We start from the raw sequence: 16579 nt of genomic DNA, 5'->3' as shown, positions 1-16579 counted from the left end.
TATTTCCTTTTGTTTCCTATTTTGTTTTTTCATATTCTCTTATGACATTTATAAGCATACAGATTTGTTTGTAACATATACATATGTTGTTATTATTAAATAATAATAAAAAATATACACACATACTTCACATACCCCCCCCCCCCCAAAGTTTACATTCTCCCAGGTGCATGGTTTTTTTTTTTTTTTTTTTTTTTTGATTTGGTAGTTGTTGGCGCATCGGCTTCTGTGGCCATATTGCACCTCCCAAGGTTTTTGCAGTACTTTGATCCAAGCCCGAGGCGGGAATCGAACCCGCGACCTTTGGGTTGCCGGGCAGGTACTTTACCCACTCGGCTAGCCGGTCGGCCAGGTGCATGTACCATGAAGTTTACCCCCAGTGTAATGGGGGGGATAAACTTTGGGATTCCATACTGCTGGAAATAGAGGTATCATGTAACAGAAGATATCCCTTTCAGTAGAGTTAGGCTACACGTGTAGTGGTTTGCTATAAATTCGTAAAACGTTTCACAATATCTGATTAGTAAAATGATATTAAATCTCTTTTTATAAAATTGGATCTGCATGGTTGGCTTGAGTTGGCATTAAAAGTAAAATTAACATATTGTTCATTTTTTAAGAGTTAGAAAACAAAATCAAAATTAAAATTAGTTTCCAGTAATTGGGAATTTTTGGGTATATTTCTCTCCCATCAGTTGAGGGAATGTAAAGGCTGCATCATAAATAAATTTATGAAACATATGCAAAGATGAGGCACTGGAATGTGCGAAGAATGATAAGAATAACTATTTAGTTATCCCTGTAAAGTCTGCATATATGTGACATTATTGACTGCTTTAGACAGTACATAAAGATTTTGCTTTAAAAAATCAAAATTGTGAGGGGGACACTTTTTTTTTTTTTTTTTTTCCTTTCCATCAAAGAAATAGTTAAATCCATTTTTTCCTAATCCCAGTATAAATATGTGGAAGAATTGCAGCTGCTTTAACCAATTGAATCAGCTGTGGTTATTGCACATACCCTACCATACATGCTGACAAAATCAAATGAGATAGCACCTTTTTTACAAGTGTACCTTAGTAAGGGCAGGTCCCATTTGTTTATATCATGAATAAACTAAAGTATAGTATTTACTACAATTTCATACTTGATTCCTCCAGTTTTTCTGTTTGTGTGATTTCTGTAATTTTCAGTGGATAAAAAAAGGAAACCACTTTTGTTTGATAGCTGTAGTGAGTTTTTGACCTGTGGACCAAGTAGATGAACACAAAATCACTGAAATTCCTTTGTCTTACTTGTTTACCAACCAACTCGCCAGCCAGTGCAGGGTCTTGAAGATCCTGTGCACCTGACTTCAGATTTGTGGAGTATTCAAAGGAGATAATCACGGGGATTCAGATCTGACTAGTGTGGTAACCAAGACTATCTACTCACATGCTGTCCGGCATGTTTTTAATCATAGTGTCATTGAAATGTCCATTCTGTATATGATTTTGTCCCATCCTGTTAGAAAAATCTTTCTTAGCTCTTTTCTGCAACCAAATTTCACTTGTAACTTTTGTTACTCTGTAACATAACTTCTAGTTTGATTTAAACAAAAAAAAAAAAAAAGAACTTTTATACACACAAAAACGCTCTGCTTCGTGGTGGTGTATTCCATCTTGCTACAAAATTTTGCCTCTAGAGTGCCCCCACCCCCATTGCTACTATTGGCCATCATACATGATTATTATATAAAATATTATTTTGGTGAACCAAAGTAATTGGACTATTGCTTAAACAATGTTTTACTTTAAACTTGGCATTCCATATAGCATTTCTGTATTAACAAATATTTAAGTGCACATTTAATCATATATGCATGTACATGAAATTGATTTTATTGTAATTTAAAAAATTTATTTTCCAGGCCTTTTCAGTATTTTTCATCTTCATTGCCCTCACTTCAGATATGATATGTTTTCTTTTTATCCCGGTTCAGTGGTTATTTTTTGCTGCAAGTACCTATGTATGGGTACAGTATGTTTGGCATACAGGTAAGATAGAATTATTTATAATTATTTGCATTAAAACATATTGTTGACTGTTAACATGGAATCTATGTATAGCTCTATCTGTGTTTCTGTTGGATAATGAGTACAACATTAATCTGAATTTTGTGTATAATCTTTCTCACCAGATGTGTGGGATACATTTTTGCTTCATAAGCCAGTAACTAATAATTAATACTTAGATGGAAAATGAAAGGAACAGATGTGTTCAAGAAACACATCTGTTCCTTGAAATTGTGAAGAAAACCATTAAAACAAAAGTGAAACCTGGTACAATAGACTGTGGAGTCTCTCTCTCTCGACATAATTTCACAGTTTTGTCAAGCTCTTTTGCACGGACTTTCTACTTATGTTTCATTAGTCCACCCATGATTGCCTAAGGGCATTCATCCAGTGTTTTGCTGTCATAGCTATCAATGATGAGAACTGCAATCTGTTAGGATATACAGTGGCAGGTGCCCATGGTGACATTGTTGTTATATAGGTTTTGTTTTTCCAGACTTCTATATATGATAATTGTATATACTTACTCATTTTTTGGTCTCATTCTCACTGGAAATTTTTAGAGAACAGCACAGTACATTATTTACAGTGCTAGAGGATTTCATATTTCAGTAACAGGTGTATATGTATATACACACACCTATAATAAATGGAGTTGTAATAAAAGGTAAAGTAGTTTTTAAATATTTGTGCACACTTTTAAGAAGAATGATAAGAGTAATGTTAATAAAATCATGAAACCTGCATATTTTATTTTTTAAAGTGATAGAATGACAGTGGATGATAGAAATACAAAATATTTTGATTATCAGAACAATTCAGTGCAAAGTTCCCATAAAATATAACTTATCTCCACAATTCCTTTTGTTTCAAATATTACTTGCACATATATTTGCACATATATGTGCTATTAATTGCACATATATTTCTGACAACTTCCTAATTAAAAATTAGGAAGTTGTCAGAAACTTCCTAATTTTGAATCTCTTCTGGCGTCAAGTTTCTCTACTCCATCTTGTCAAATTCATCTGTGGCTTTACTGTTTTCTCAACTCAAATTTTTTTCCCATATCCATCCACTGATCACTTGGAACTCTGTAATTTCCCTTCTTTCAAACTCTGCTTTCTGCAGTCTAACTTTCCTGACAATGAGGTAATTTTCTTTGGTGATCTTAATGTTCATAACTCCAGTTGGCTTCAGTTTTCTAGTTACATGGACCTAGCTGGCTTCAATGCTGAAACTTTTGCAGTTACTAATGACCCCACACAGTTTGTTCATTTACCTACCAGAATACTAGACAACCTTAACTATACATCCAACAGACTCTTGATCTTTTTTTTTTTGCCCAACAACCCTTCAAACTAAACAATTAATGTTAGTGGTCCTCTGTGTGCTCTCTCATTGTCATTCCTAGCCTTGTATCATTTGGAATTACAAGAATGCAAAGTAGGATGAACTGCATGATTTCTATTCTTCCTTTCTTTGGATTACTCTTTTAAACTTCTGATCCCAGTATTTTCCCAGATCAGGTCAGGGAAATTATTCTAGTATGGATGAAATCCTTTATTCCAAATTCCATCCTAAAATTTTTCTGTGTAAATCTTGGTTTTACAATAATTGTGTTGAGGCTTGACCAAGATAAGAATTTACCATTCATATCATAAGTGGCTTTTATTCAAATCTCCAGCTTCATTTTCTGCGTATACTAACAGTCGTTAATAATTTCAAAACAATTATTAATCAATACAAACTCAGTTTTGAAAAGGCTAAGAGCTGAAATCTTGCTTCTTGTCTAAATGGTAATTGGTTTGCTGGTTTCATGCTAAAGCTATTTGAGCACAACTTTCACTATCAGTAGTCCCACCTCTGTTAAAACTTGTTGGTTCTATTTCATCTTCAACTGAAGATTATGCCAACTTGCTAACATTCTACTTTTCTTCTAACTCTTGGTAATGATCTTGGTATACCTCCTACTATATCCAGTACACTCCACTCAATATCCTGTGTGGCCTTCCAACAAAACGAAATTAGAAGAATTCTAAACAATCTTGATGTCAAGAAATCTCGAGGAACATGTGGAGAATTTCCATTTCTTCACATATTCTCAAAACTTTTGCTCCTATTCTGTGTTGCCTTTTCACACTTTCTTATTTCACTGGTGGTTTTTCTTCTGCTTTCAGCCAGTCCCAAAATAGGATGACAAATCTCTCCCATTCTGTTATCATCCCATTGTACTTGCAGCTACTCTTTTCAAAGTTATAGAAAAAATCCATTAATCGTCAACTCCTAAACTATCTTGAAATGTTCCATCTGATCAATGATTGCCAAAATGGATTCAACAGTTTTGAGGCGCCTCCGTAGCCAGGTGGGCAGGAGCAGCAGTGTGTAGCACACGCTTCTTGATTAGATCAGGGTTTGAGCCCATGAACACCAAATACGGAGGATGCGGAAGGGTCAGGGAACGACCACCGCATATCCCCCGGGCAATATGGCCTTAGTTGCTAATGCTCCTAACAACCACAGTTTCAATCCACTGGTGATATGTTGGATTATATTACTCATCTTAGAACAAATTCGATGAAAAAGTTTGAAGCTCAAGCAGCTGCTCTTGGCATTTCCAAGACGTTTGATCTTGTTTTGGCGTAAAGGTTTTCCAAGCAAGTTCCCATTTTGTGGATTTCTGACTGTTTTTTGCCATTGGATATTCAGTTTTTTCACTGACCACTCATTTTTGGGTAAAGGTAGATGACTGTTTGTTGTCTAATGGTTATTGTGTTTCCAGGGTTCACTTCTTTCACACACTCATTTTCTCTTGTATGACCTTTCACTGACTGGAAATCCTATTTATAGTTTTGCTGATAAAGCATACTATGTTCCATCTTCCATTATAGAAACAGCTTCAACTTCTTGAATATCCACCACCTATTTTTTAAATGCCTGTCTCTAGGTAATTCTCCAATGAGGAAAAGAAAACATAGTTGCCTTAAATGCTTTTTAAAACTCAGTCCTGTCTTTTCTTGCAAAAAGGGGTCCAGTGTTCATTTTCAGTGACACTCGTATTTCTAGACAAGATCACATATCTCCATTAGCATTAGTAGTGGAAAATGATCCAAGAAAACAAGTTTATAGAGCATTACCAAAAAAAAAAAAAAGAAAGAAAATACCCCACACATACTTCCCATTTCACCTATCCGTTTTCTCCCAAGAGTTTTAGTTCTTCATTGAATTTATTTAAGCTATCAACTTCCTCTCATTAACTACCTGCTAGCTAAAGACAAATGTCTGCACATCTATTCTGCAACAGTCTTTCCTCATTTTGAATTTATGCCCCTCACATGTGTGTAGTCTGGGCAAGAGGAAGGATCCCATCAGCATTGAGCTGGCACTATTTGTTAAAAGCTTTAAATACCTCAATCAGGTACCTAGACTCTGCAGTTTGCAGAACTGAAGCCTTTCTTGATAAAAGCATCCCTTTGTTCCCTTCACCAGTCTCATTGCCATTTTTTGTTGGACTTGGGCTTAGTTGCTCATGTGCCATAAAAACCAAACCAAAATCCCTCTCTGTAATTTTTCCCAGTAGCTCTACAGTCTTCCTAAAATGAGGCCTCCAGTTTTGTACCCAAGATGTGGCTGACCATTGATTTACACAATGGGATAATCACCTCCTTATCCTTTCTAGCAAAATTCTAGTATATTATTGACAAAACCTCATATGCTGTCCTGGCAGCCTGTCTGCACAACTTAGAGAACTTACTATTTGCCTACACAATTACTCTCCCCCCCCCCCTCCACAGGTCTTTTCCACTTTCCAGTACCCTTAGTGTAGTACCACACAGTTAGTATGTTACTCTGCGGTTACTGCTACCCATATGCAGTACTTTACATTTGTCAATGTTGAATTTCAATTGCCATTGCTCAGCCCATCTGCCTAAATTTTTAATTCCTGTTGCAATAGCATACCATCACTCCTCTCATTAAACCACCCTTACAATATTTGTAAGGGTGGTTTAACTTGGATGCCTGATGCCTTCATCAATATTATTGATAAATAAAGAAAACAATGGGCCCAAACACAGAACCCCGTGGAACTAATGTTATTAGTGCACAGAGAGCAGTGTCCAATGATTACCATTCTGTCTTTCGCACTCAACCATCCCTTTATCTATAATAGCAACTTGCACTTAATGCCACACTGCTTCAACTTGTACAACAGTCTTTTAAGTGCAACACTATCAAAAGCTTTCCAGAAATTCAAGTATATGATATCAAAATTATTTTTTGCATCCAATTCTTTTGTGATCACATCATAATATCCAGTCAAATTGGGCAGATAAGATTTCTGCTTAACAAACCCATTCTGTATCTGAAGTATAACTGCAACATTGTGTAGATGGTTCTGCATTACATCTTTAACCAGTGACTTATGTTCCATGGAACAGAAGTTAAACTAACAAGTCTGGAAGTTAAACTAACAATTACCCATATCACCCTTTTAGCTTCAGTCCATGGGGCTGTCTCCCGAGTCCAAGGATTCCCTCATAATCATGGCTAAGGGCCTGCTTACTTTCTTTTTTTTTCTTTTCTTTTTTTTTTTTTTATGTGAACTCCAAACACGAGAGGTATTAGAACTTATAGTACTTAGTACCGTGCTTGGGTTGGAGGTTGAGAAGACGAAAGAAGATATTTGTTGAAATTGGACTTGAACTTCTGTTGATTGTAATTTTCAGGAAATACGTATGAAGGAAGGCTGTTCCAGAAAACGGCAGTTGAATGAATAAATGAGGAAGATGAAAAGTTGGTTCTGTGGGTTTGAAGTTGGACAGTAAATGGATGTTGGCTGGTGGCAGCACGTGTTTGGACTGTTTTGAAAGAGAGAGAGAGAGCGGGAATTATAGAAGCCAGTTCAGAAGAGCAGTGCGCATGGAAGTATCTATAGAAAAGGCGTGCAGCAGAAACAGTACGTCTATGAGACAGCGAGTGGAGAGACTCTGTTAGAGATGAATCATTAATTAACCTAACTGCCCTCTTCTGAATGGAATCAAGAAGCCTGAGAGAGGTTTTGGGGGCACCACCCCAGATGTGGGAACAATATTCCATGGCAGGGCGGATTTGCGATTTATACACAGTGAGCAGCTGTTTGGAAGAAAAGTAACGCCGAGAGCGAAAGAGAAAACCAAGTGTTTTAGATGCAGAGGAAGCAACATTTTTGTAATGTGCTTGTGCCAAGAGAGATTAGAAGTCAGGGTAATCCCCAAAAGAGATATATCATTTTGTCTAGAAATATTGGAGTGTCACTAAAGATAAGCTTAGTAGCAGAAGAATCCTTTTTGCGAGATATAAGACAAGACTGAGTTTTAGAAGGGTTGAAATCAACTAAGTTGTCTTTGCCCCACTGGAGAATTACCTGAAGATCAGCATTTAAGGAATTGTTAGCAAATTTTCGAAAAATTGAAGCTGATTGAGCAGGACAAGGTTTCCCAAAATGTAAAGTAGAATGCAATGTGCTATCATCGGCAAAACTATGGATAGGATTTCCAGTCAATGAAAGAAGGTCATTAATATACAAGAGGAAAAGAGTGGGGGAAAGAACTGAACCTTGGGGGACACCAGCATTAGTGGAGAAGTTAGAAGACAGACAGCCATCACCCTCAGTGAGTAATCAGAGAGAAAACTGGATAACCAATTACTAAAAACAGTTGGCAAACCATAAGATGGAGCTTGTTTAGAAGACCTTTATGACAAACACGATCAAAAGTCTTTGAGATGTCAAGAGCAACTACTTGTGTTTCACTGAACCTTTCCATTGAATTAGTCCATAAATGGGTAACATAAGCCAGAATATCACCAGTGGATCGACACTGATGGAATCCATGCTGGCGATCGTTGATCAGACGGAAGGTTTCTAGGTAGTTTAAGAGTTGGCGGTTAATTGATTTCTCCATTACTTTAGAAAGAGTGGAAGTAATTGCAATGGGACGATAATTGGATGGGAGGGTTTTGTCACCCTTTTTAGGAACTGGCTGGATATGAGCAAATTTCCAAGCAGAAGGAAAAATACCTTTGTAATAAGAAAGTGAAAAAAGAAGGCAAAGGATAGGAGTAAGTTCAGGAGCACAGGTTTTGAGAACAAGTGGAGAAATACCATCAGGACCTGGAGCTTTGTTAGCATCAAGATTCATCAAAATCCTTCTGATATCCTTTTGACGGAAGACCACAGGAGGCATTGAATGGAGTGTGTTGGGAATGGTGGGAGGTGTTTTACCAAGATCATTAATACATGAGCTGGAAGAAAAATGGGATGCTAGCAGGTCAGCTTTATCCCTGGCTGAAGTGACAACAGAACCATCTGATTTGTACAGAGGTGGGAGCAGAGATGGGCAAAAGTTGCGGCCAATAGCTTTGGCAAGAGACCAGAATGCTCGGCTACCATTAGGGCAAGAAGCAAGTTTTCTACTCTTAGCCTGTTCAAACTAGAGTTTGAACAGGCTAAGTTCTAAGAACAGGCCTCTGTTAATATAACTGGATAGATCCTATCCACCCCAGGCCTTCCTTATGTTTAACTTCAGCAATTTCTCCTCCACTTTGCTCTCAGTTATTACAAAATCATTTAACTCCCTGTTAGAGTTGATAAGCTTCTGGCCTCCACTTCCCTACAGAATTCCTCATGTGTGAATGTAGATGCAAAATACTCATTCAGTTTGTCAACAACCTGAGCAGTGCCAGCATTTGAACCATTGATATTAAGTGGAGACCACTGTAGTCACTTAATGCAACAAAAACGCTTCCTTTTAGTCTTGATGTAGTTACATCTTTAGGTAAATCCCACATCAATACACTGTGTTCACTGCCACCTAGTGGTTCTTTTTTCTGTAGATTCTTAATTAATAGCTAAGAGAACAGCAACTGCTCAATATGTTCTACGTTCAACATAGTTGAATAATTATAGAAATAGATTACATGTATTCCACTCCCTCGTAGACAAGATCAGTGACCCAGTGCACCCCAGAATCAGAGACGTGGATCCCAAGCCCGACAGCATATATGAATCACCACCCCAATCACTGAGTGAGGGAATACAAAATGTCCATATTTTAAAAACAATTTAAATGATTTGAGACCAAATAAAAATAGTGAATCCACACTTTTAATACTTTAACACTAATATTAAAACATTAAATTGAGAATCCTCCAAAACATTGAGAGATTAAAGAATTTTGTTACTTCCCTGAAGCAGATGGGGCTTTTTGACCAGGGTCATGATCACAGGAAAGTGAAACCGTGGGTATTGTGGGGGAATTTTATAGCATGGAGATTAGTTGCTAACCTGGTGCATGTGCGTGAAGGACCCTGAATCTGAGATGGGGGAGAGTTGACATACATTGTAATTTAATTTCAAGTGTCTCTGAAATTAAGTTTGGTGTAATGTTGGATGCTGAAAATTTTTGCTTCATTGAATAGAAAGGTGTGGCCTTCGCTGATTGCATGGAATGAGAGTTCCAAAGCTGAGTGAATGTTGTGACAGATGTGAATGTTGCCTCATTCTTGTATTGAGTGTACGAGTGGATCCCTGATATGAGGAGTTACAATCCTTGCAAGTTACATTGTAGACTAAATCATTTAATTGGGTTTGGATGAGGACTGGACATCATGGTTTTTTAGGGCAGCATTGTAGTTTCATTGTGAGTTTGGCTCTGATTTTGAATTGTTTCTTTCAAAATACTATTTAGTTGTTTGAACCATTGTTCAATATACGCTAAAGCAATAAAATATTTTTTTTATGTTATATTGTTGATAACAGGAGAGGTATTGCATAATCTGTTTTTTGCTTGTATCCTTATTTCGTTTATAATAGGTAGAGGGTAACCTCTATTTTGAAATCTGTTTTTTAGTGTTTGTATTTCTGTGTTTAAGGCTGTTTCAGATGTTGAGTATTTGTAGGCATTAAGAAATTGATTAAGGTTGATGAATCTTTTATAGGTGAAGGGGTGGTAGCTGTTGTAATGAAGCATTCCAGTGTTGGTGGCCTTTCTGTATATACTGAATTGAATTTTGTTCATAACCCGTGTGGGAGTGAAATTTAGAAAATGTAATGATTTTGTTTCAGTATTTTTGGTTTTAGTGTGAAGCTTAATCTTGCATGGATATTATTTAAGTTTTATAGGATGTCCTGTATGTTCCCCGCATCTCTGATGCAGATTATATCGTCCAGATATCTACCATAGTAGGTGATCCACGGAAGAAAGGGAGTTAAATGTATTGTTTCAATATTGGTAAGGTATATTTCTGCAAGTAAGCCACTTAGATTTAATCCCACGGGTAGGCCATAAAACTGTTTGAAGACTTTACCTCGGAAGGTGATATAATTGGCTTCGGTTAAAAGTTTTATCAGGTCGAATATAGCAGTAATCGGGAGTTTTTTATGTTTAATTGGTAGAGGGTCTTTGTTTAGCATGTCCCAGATGATGTCCGTGGTGTATGCAATGTTCATGTTGGTATATAAAGCGGTGACATCTAGGGAAGAAGAAAATTTAAGAAAAAGAAAAGAATGAGAAATAAAAAGAGAGAATTTGAAGAAACTAAAAAAAAAAATAATAATAAATAATAATAAATCTTTAAAAAATATAAAATTATCTGAAATAAAGTTTATCTTTCCTTAGTTATTTTATTATCTTCCCACCCTCAGTTTGATGCTCACTATTCTTCTTCACTTATTAATCATATTTTTGCTTTCCCTTTCAGCTTCTCTGTATTTAATTGGCTCATTGATTCAGCCTTTAATTTCAGATAATTTTATATATATATATATATTTTTTTTTTTTTTTTTTTGTTCTTCAAATTCTTTCTCATTTTTTCCTTCTATTAGCCTTGTCACCTTGTGTTTTATATTGCTCCATCTTATGTATTTTTATATTATTTCATTCTGATTTCATTAATGTGTGTGTGTGTGTGTGTGTGTGTGTGTGTACACAGGATGTCTCAGAAATACACTGCATAACTTGAGGAATGAGTTCCTCATATGTAGACAATAAAAATATTTTATATCAACATAGTTCCGGAAATGCTTGGTTTCCGAGTTATTAACCAGAATGTCTTATCTCCTGCAGGTGGTTTTCCATTCTGACCATGTACTCAAATCAGGAGCAAGCGGACGTGCACTTTATGTACAGTTAGGCGGACAGCAATGCTCTGGAGGCTCGTCGTTTGTACCACAAAAGGTTCCCAGAACGAAGATGTCCAGACAGGAAAACATCTGAAGGTATCCATCACCACCTTTGTGAACATGGGACCTTTACACATCTTGCTGCCGACAGAGGATGACCAAGATCTAAGACTCCTGAATTAGAGGAGATTTTGAATGTTGTGCATGCCACTCCTGGAATCAGCACAAGCTGATTCCAGGAGTGGCATGTTTCCGGAAATGCTTGGTTCCCGAGTTAACCCGGGATCCAAGCATTTCCAGAACTGTGTTGATATAAAATATTTTTATTGTCTACATATGAGGAACTCATTCCTGAAGTTATGCAGTGTATTTTTGAGACACCCTGTATATATGTAGTACAAGTCCACTACAGACAGTTTACAAAATCAAAGAAATACTGATTATAGCCAAATCACAGGTTAAAAAAAAAATGCAAAATGAAAGAAATATGGTTTTTAACACTATTTTAATTAATATTCTATTTTTTAGTTAAACAATAGGATAATGACATATGGTTTGTGGTATCTTTCATGCTAGTATACAATACCCTTGTTTATCCCAACTGTACTCTTGTTTCTTTTCCATCTAAATAAGCTTAATCGCAAAATGGACCTTACACTTTTTCTTTGGACAGTGACTTCAGCAAAACTTAAATTGCTGTTTCAGTGCTCTGTTACCTCCACGACAAACACAACTACAACTAAATATTGGCTACTGACTCACAAAAATGGAAACACTTCATTTTCCTTTTTTTCCAGGCCATTAGTCAAGTTATGATGTTTTAGGCATGCTTTCCCATGCTTCAGTCACTTAAACTGGCCTTCATAATGTCAGAGATGGGGAAAAAAAAAAAAAAAAAACTCCTGCCAAATAACACAAAGTGATTAAATAAGAAACATGTTTGCAAAAATGTGTACTGGATAATTACATTATTGTTGTAGTTTAGGTAAGGCATGCTTTATAATGAAAATTTTATAATACATTACCTGTGAAATGTGCAAATAATTTAAAGTTTTTTTTACATTTAATGTTATTAAACTGTACACTAATAATACTTGTTACAGTAATTGTTTCATTACAGCTGTACTTGCATTCTTGCGGCTACCATAATGGTTATGATTGCTTTCCTTTCATACTGTGGGGATGGCTTAGGTCCAAGTCCTGTGCACAAACAGGTTTTATAGATTTTTTTTTCACACCATAGCCAAGTTAGTTGGTCTTAGGAGGTAACTTGATTTTTTTCATCTTACAAAATGGGCAAACCAAGTATAGAATACAGACAGTTTATTTGTACCTCACGGCCTTGGTTGTGTCAGAGTGCGCGCATGTGCGTACACACACACACACACACTTTATAATAATGAACTTTGCTGTAGTATATTTTATTATTAGTAAATTTCATTAATAATAATGGAAATTAAATTTAGCTGTGGATTTTAAAATCTTTTAAAAAAAAGATTTTAAATTAATATTATAAAACTTACTGTAGTTTTATGTATAAAATTGAAATGCGCAAATTAGTATCAAATATACAAGTGCGGTACTATTTCAATGCAGCTATTGAAATAGTTTGAGAGAAAATGCTCACACGTTCATTTTTCTGTTCACATTTTCATTTTTCTTCCACGTTCAGTTTTCTATCTTTACTGTCAGAGAATAATGTTGCCCCTCTTGTAATGGTAACAAAGCTTGGGCTTATGACTTTAGAAAGGACTATGTTATCCACAAGTAGACCTTAAGTAACTAATATAGTATTTAATTGAATAACATCACCTAGTAGGCAAATCTGTTATTCATTAAAAGCTTAAAGGCACTGTTGTGCTGGTTTCAGAACTGGTTCAGTTGTGCTGGTTCAGTCTTCTGATAATGGGCAACCTTTGTTAGTGACCTTGTGCCTAGTGGTGTTCAGAAGAAAAACTTTCAATTGAAAACATGATAATAAAACCCATATTAGTAGGCAGCCTACTGCATTAATCAAGTATAGAAGTGGAGTACTATTTCAGTATGGTATTGAAATAGTTTGAGAGGAAGCACTCGTGCTGTGTTCATTTGTCTTTACTACTGGGGGACAACATTGAGTTTTTAATGAATAGTAGACGTATCTACTTATAACGAATAATAGATATGTCCTTTTGAGTTTTTAATGAATAGTAGATATGTCTACTGTGTGATGTTATTTGACTAAAAATTTTCAGTTCCTTTAGGTCGACTGATAGATAACACAGTTGTTTTTAAAGAGCCACAAACCAAAGCTATGTCACTGTCATGGGCAGGGCAACATTTTCTAATCTCTCCAGCAGTAAAGACAAAAAAAAAAAAAAAAAAAAAAAAAATGGATACAACTTAACTTTTGCTCTCTCTCTGTCTGTCTGTGTGTGTTGGTGCTTATCTTTCTTCAATTTCTTATTATGAAACAGGACTTGGAGCTAAAATACTATCCTTGAATATATGTTAAATAAGACCACTACACTTGATTAAACTCACACTGCTATCCACAGTTTATAAAAATATTTTGTAACCTCATCCTTGGGATTTTAGTAATGCTCTTAAGAGAATGGATATCAAAAATATAGTACTGGTGGGGGTTATAAGGTATGTATATAGGATGATGGCCTGAAAGGTACAGTCATATTTAGCTATATGTAAATGAAGTACCATGCTCTACATTGTAGAGGTGTATTTACAAGGAAAGCAAAGTCTTAAAACTTAAGTCTTACCTATGCTTAAGTTGAAATCAGATTATTATTGTAGTTGTTGTAACAAGTACCATTGTCCCAAAGAATATTCTTTATATAATTGGAAACCAAAGAATAAGCCATTCACATTATGAACTGTAAGCCAACTGGAAAACATTGATAATGTATACTTTTATGAAATATTCCTTCTGCTTCGTCAGTGAATTGTAATAAATTATATTAGAACAACAGATATACCGATATAAGAACAATATATATACAGAATTTCCATATGTTGTAAGAGAAAAAAAAAATGTAGGTCATCTCCTTACATAATTTGCCTTTTAAGGATATATAGTAAAACTCTGTAAAATCTGGAATTCTGTAGAATATGCTCATTTTACAACAACAAAAAAAACAAAAAAAAAACAAAACTACATTTCACAGTTCATAACACAGAGCCTCTCCAAAAGGTTAATTGGTCATTTCTTTAATAGATGAGACTGCTAGGCAGCCTGTTTCAGGATTAACTAGTCTCTCCTTATATAGCAAGTAGTCAAGCGATGTGAGTTGCCATGCAATACAGATCAGTTTTCAAAGTTGTAATATAGGTAAAGCCATTAGTTCAGGTAATTCGGTGTTTACTGTATAAATATTTCAGATTTTACAAATTTCTGAATGTTGTGGTCAGTCATTTTATCATAATGAAAATTCCTTAAAAATATTAGGTGATTATATCTGTCCTACAAAAATTCAACCACATAATAATAAATGAGGCTGTGTTATTGTGTTGCATAAGAACCCTAGTGAGCAAAAGAAAAATATGAAGGCTGTTCAATAAAGAATAAATCCCCCCCCCACAACATACCTTTTATTAATCATCCTTATTTTGTTGATCCTCTTCAAAGTAGTCTGTTTGATGCAGGGTGCAAAGTAAGGGCTGTAGGGTGGATGAGGAATGCATTTGACATTAATGCTGGCTAAGTACTCTATTACAATAAGAGCAATGTGAGGTCCTTGCATTGTAGCGATGTAGCATCCAACCACCTGCATGCAGTTGATCATTCTTTATTGACAGCCCTTGTATATTTTAAATTCAACTCAAAAGTTGTTTGTTAGTGAGTGATACAAAAATCTGAATTTTGTGCCCTTGTTAATGTGATTATAGTGGCTAAGCTTGATAGGCCCACCTCAAAAATATCTGTTGGGTCTTAAATGCTCATTTGAGATTAGCTTGTCTTCCTCAGTCATTTGTTTTGGAAGCATTGTGCTTTGTTTATGTAGAGTCAAGTGAAATGTGCTGATAGGTGAGGCACTCTGTAACATGTTTCCATTGTTGCCTTTAGCTTTTTGTGACAGAAATGACATCTTTGTTTGATATAAATTTTGTTTGAATTTGAATGAAATTTTTAAATTTCATTCAAAAGACCATTTTAAATAAAATGGTCTTTTGTTGTTGTTATTATTTGTAGTAGAAGTCCTCTTAACAGACTTAATGGATTAAGCGGCGACTTTAAATCACACCATATAATGCCTGTGGCACACTGCAGTCTTTTTGGATACTGCTCTGTTGCATCCCAATTGTAAGGACCTCAAAGAAAGGGACATAAAGGCCATGTTTTTACTAATGAATGTAACATCCTTGATCCAGTCTTTGGATCAAGAGGTTTTTACAATGTCTAAAGAGATGACATAGGCAAAAGCTTTTGAGTTTAATTTAAAAAAAAAGATAGAAGAAACAATATAGATCTTATAGAATTGTTAAGTCATCGACATCAAAGATTATGATATAGCACTAGCATGCAATGAAATTTCAAGTTCAACGTTTACTAAGTTTTGGAGAAAACCTCTGGCTCGAAACTAAAGACCTGAACTACAAGAAGATAGTTTATTAACTAATTTCAGGCGAATTGAAGGTTTCAAAGTTTTATAGCAAGGAAACATAAAGGATTCAAAATTTTTATGACATATGTGTACAGGCAAACCCCCCCCCATATAACACGGTACTTCTACAACACTGTTTCACTCTAATAACACTATTGATAAAGTGCGGCAACCCTCGCACAACATACTGCTTATAACACGGTTAGAGAATTGTGGTAACCTCGCATAACATGTTATTTTTGAGCTTTTGTGCAGGAAAAACTCTTTTTGGATGTAATTTTTCAACATTTCCATTCTTTTTTGTGAATCTCCCGCTTTTGACTTGCTAATCTTTATTCAAAAAAAAATTATTGGGAAATCCTTGTGTTAGGTTCTGTGCTATTGATCTTGTGCTAGTTGGACTTGTAGAAAAATCTAGATTTCAAAGTTTTATTACTATTGGTAACATGCCAGGCCATTCAAATGATTAAATCATCCAAGCGTTGAAATAATGTTTCTACTACCTAGTACAACTTCTTTAATTAGATCAAGGCATTATATCTACCTTTTGAAATTCATTACATCAGAAAATCATTACAATGGATTTTGGCAAAAATTGATTCATTGAATTGATGGAAAATTGAAGCGATGCATGGAAACATTTTTCAATTGTGGACGGGCACCAGGTCCAAATTTATGTGAAATATCACCAACAGAGATGTAAACTACTACAATAAAATAAAACAAAAATAGACTGGCCATTACACCCCATCTCAACAGAGGACCAC

General features: G+C 35.4%; 1 protein-coding gene across 1 annotated transcript in view; it reads left to right on the top strand.

Annotated features, from left to right (window-relative positions):
• LOC150091426 (macoilin) overlaps window positions 1-16579 on the top strand; it is a 301613-nt gene that overhangs the window by 146353 nt on the left and 138681 nt on the right. The window contains exon 3 of the mRNA XM_090375398.1: window positions 1910-2036. Within this exon, the coding sequence (XP_090231524.1) occupies window positions 1910-2036 (127 nt within the window). The remainder of the gene's footprint in view (window positions 1-1909; window positions 2037-16579) is intronic.

Source organism: Mastigoproctus giganteus, chromosome 1 (assembly GCF_048544385.1).
Source record: "Mastigoproctus giganteus isolate SK-2022 chromosome 1, ASM4854438v1, whole genome shotgun sequence".
Taxonomy (NCBI): Eukaryota; Metazoa; Arthropoda; class Arachnida; order Uropygi; family Thelyphonidae; genus Mastigoproctus; species Mastigoproctus giganteus.
This window is presented reverse-complemented; position numbering and strand designations above follow the sequence as displayed.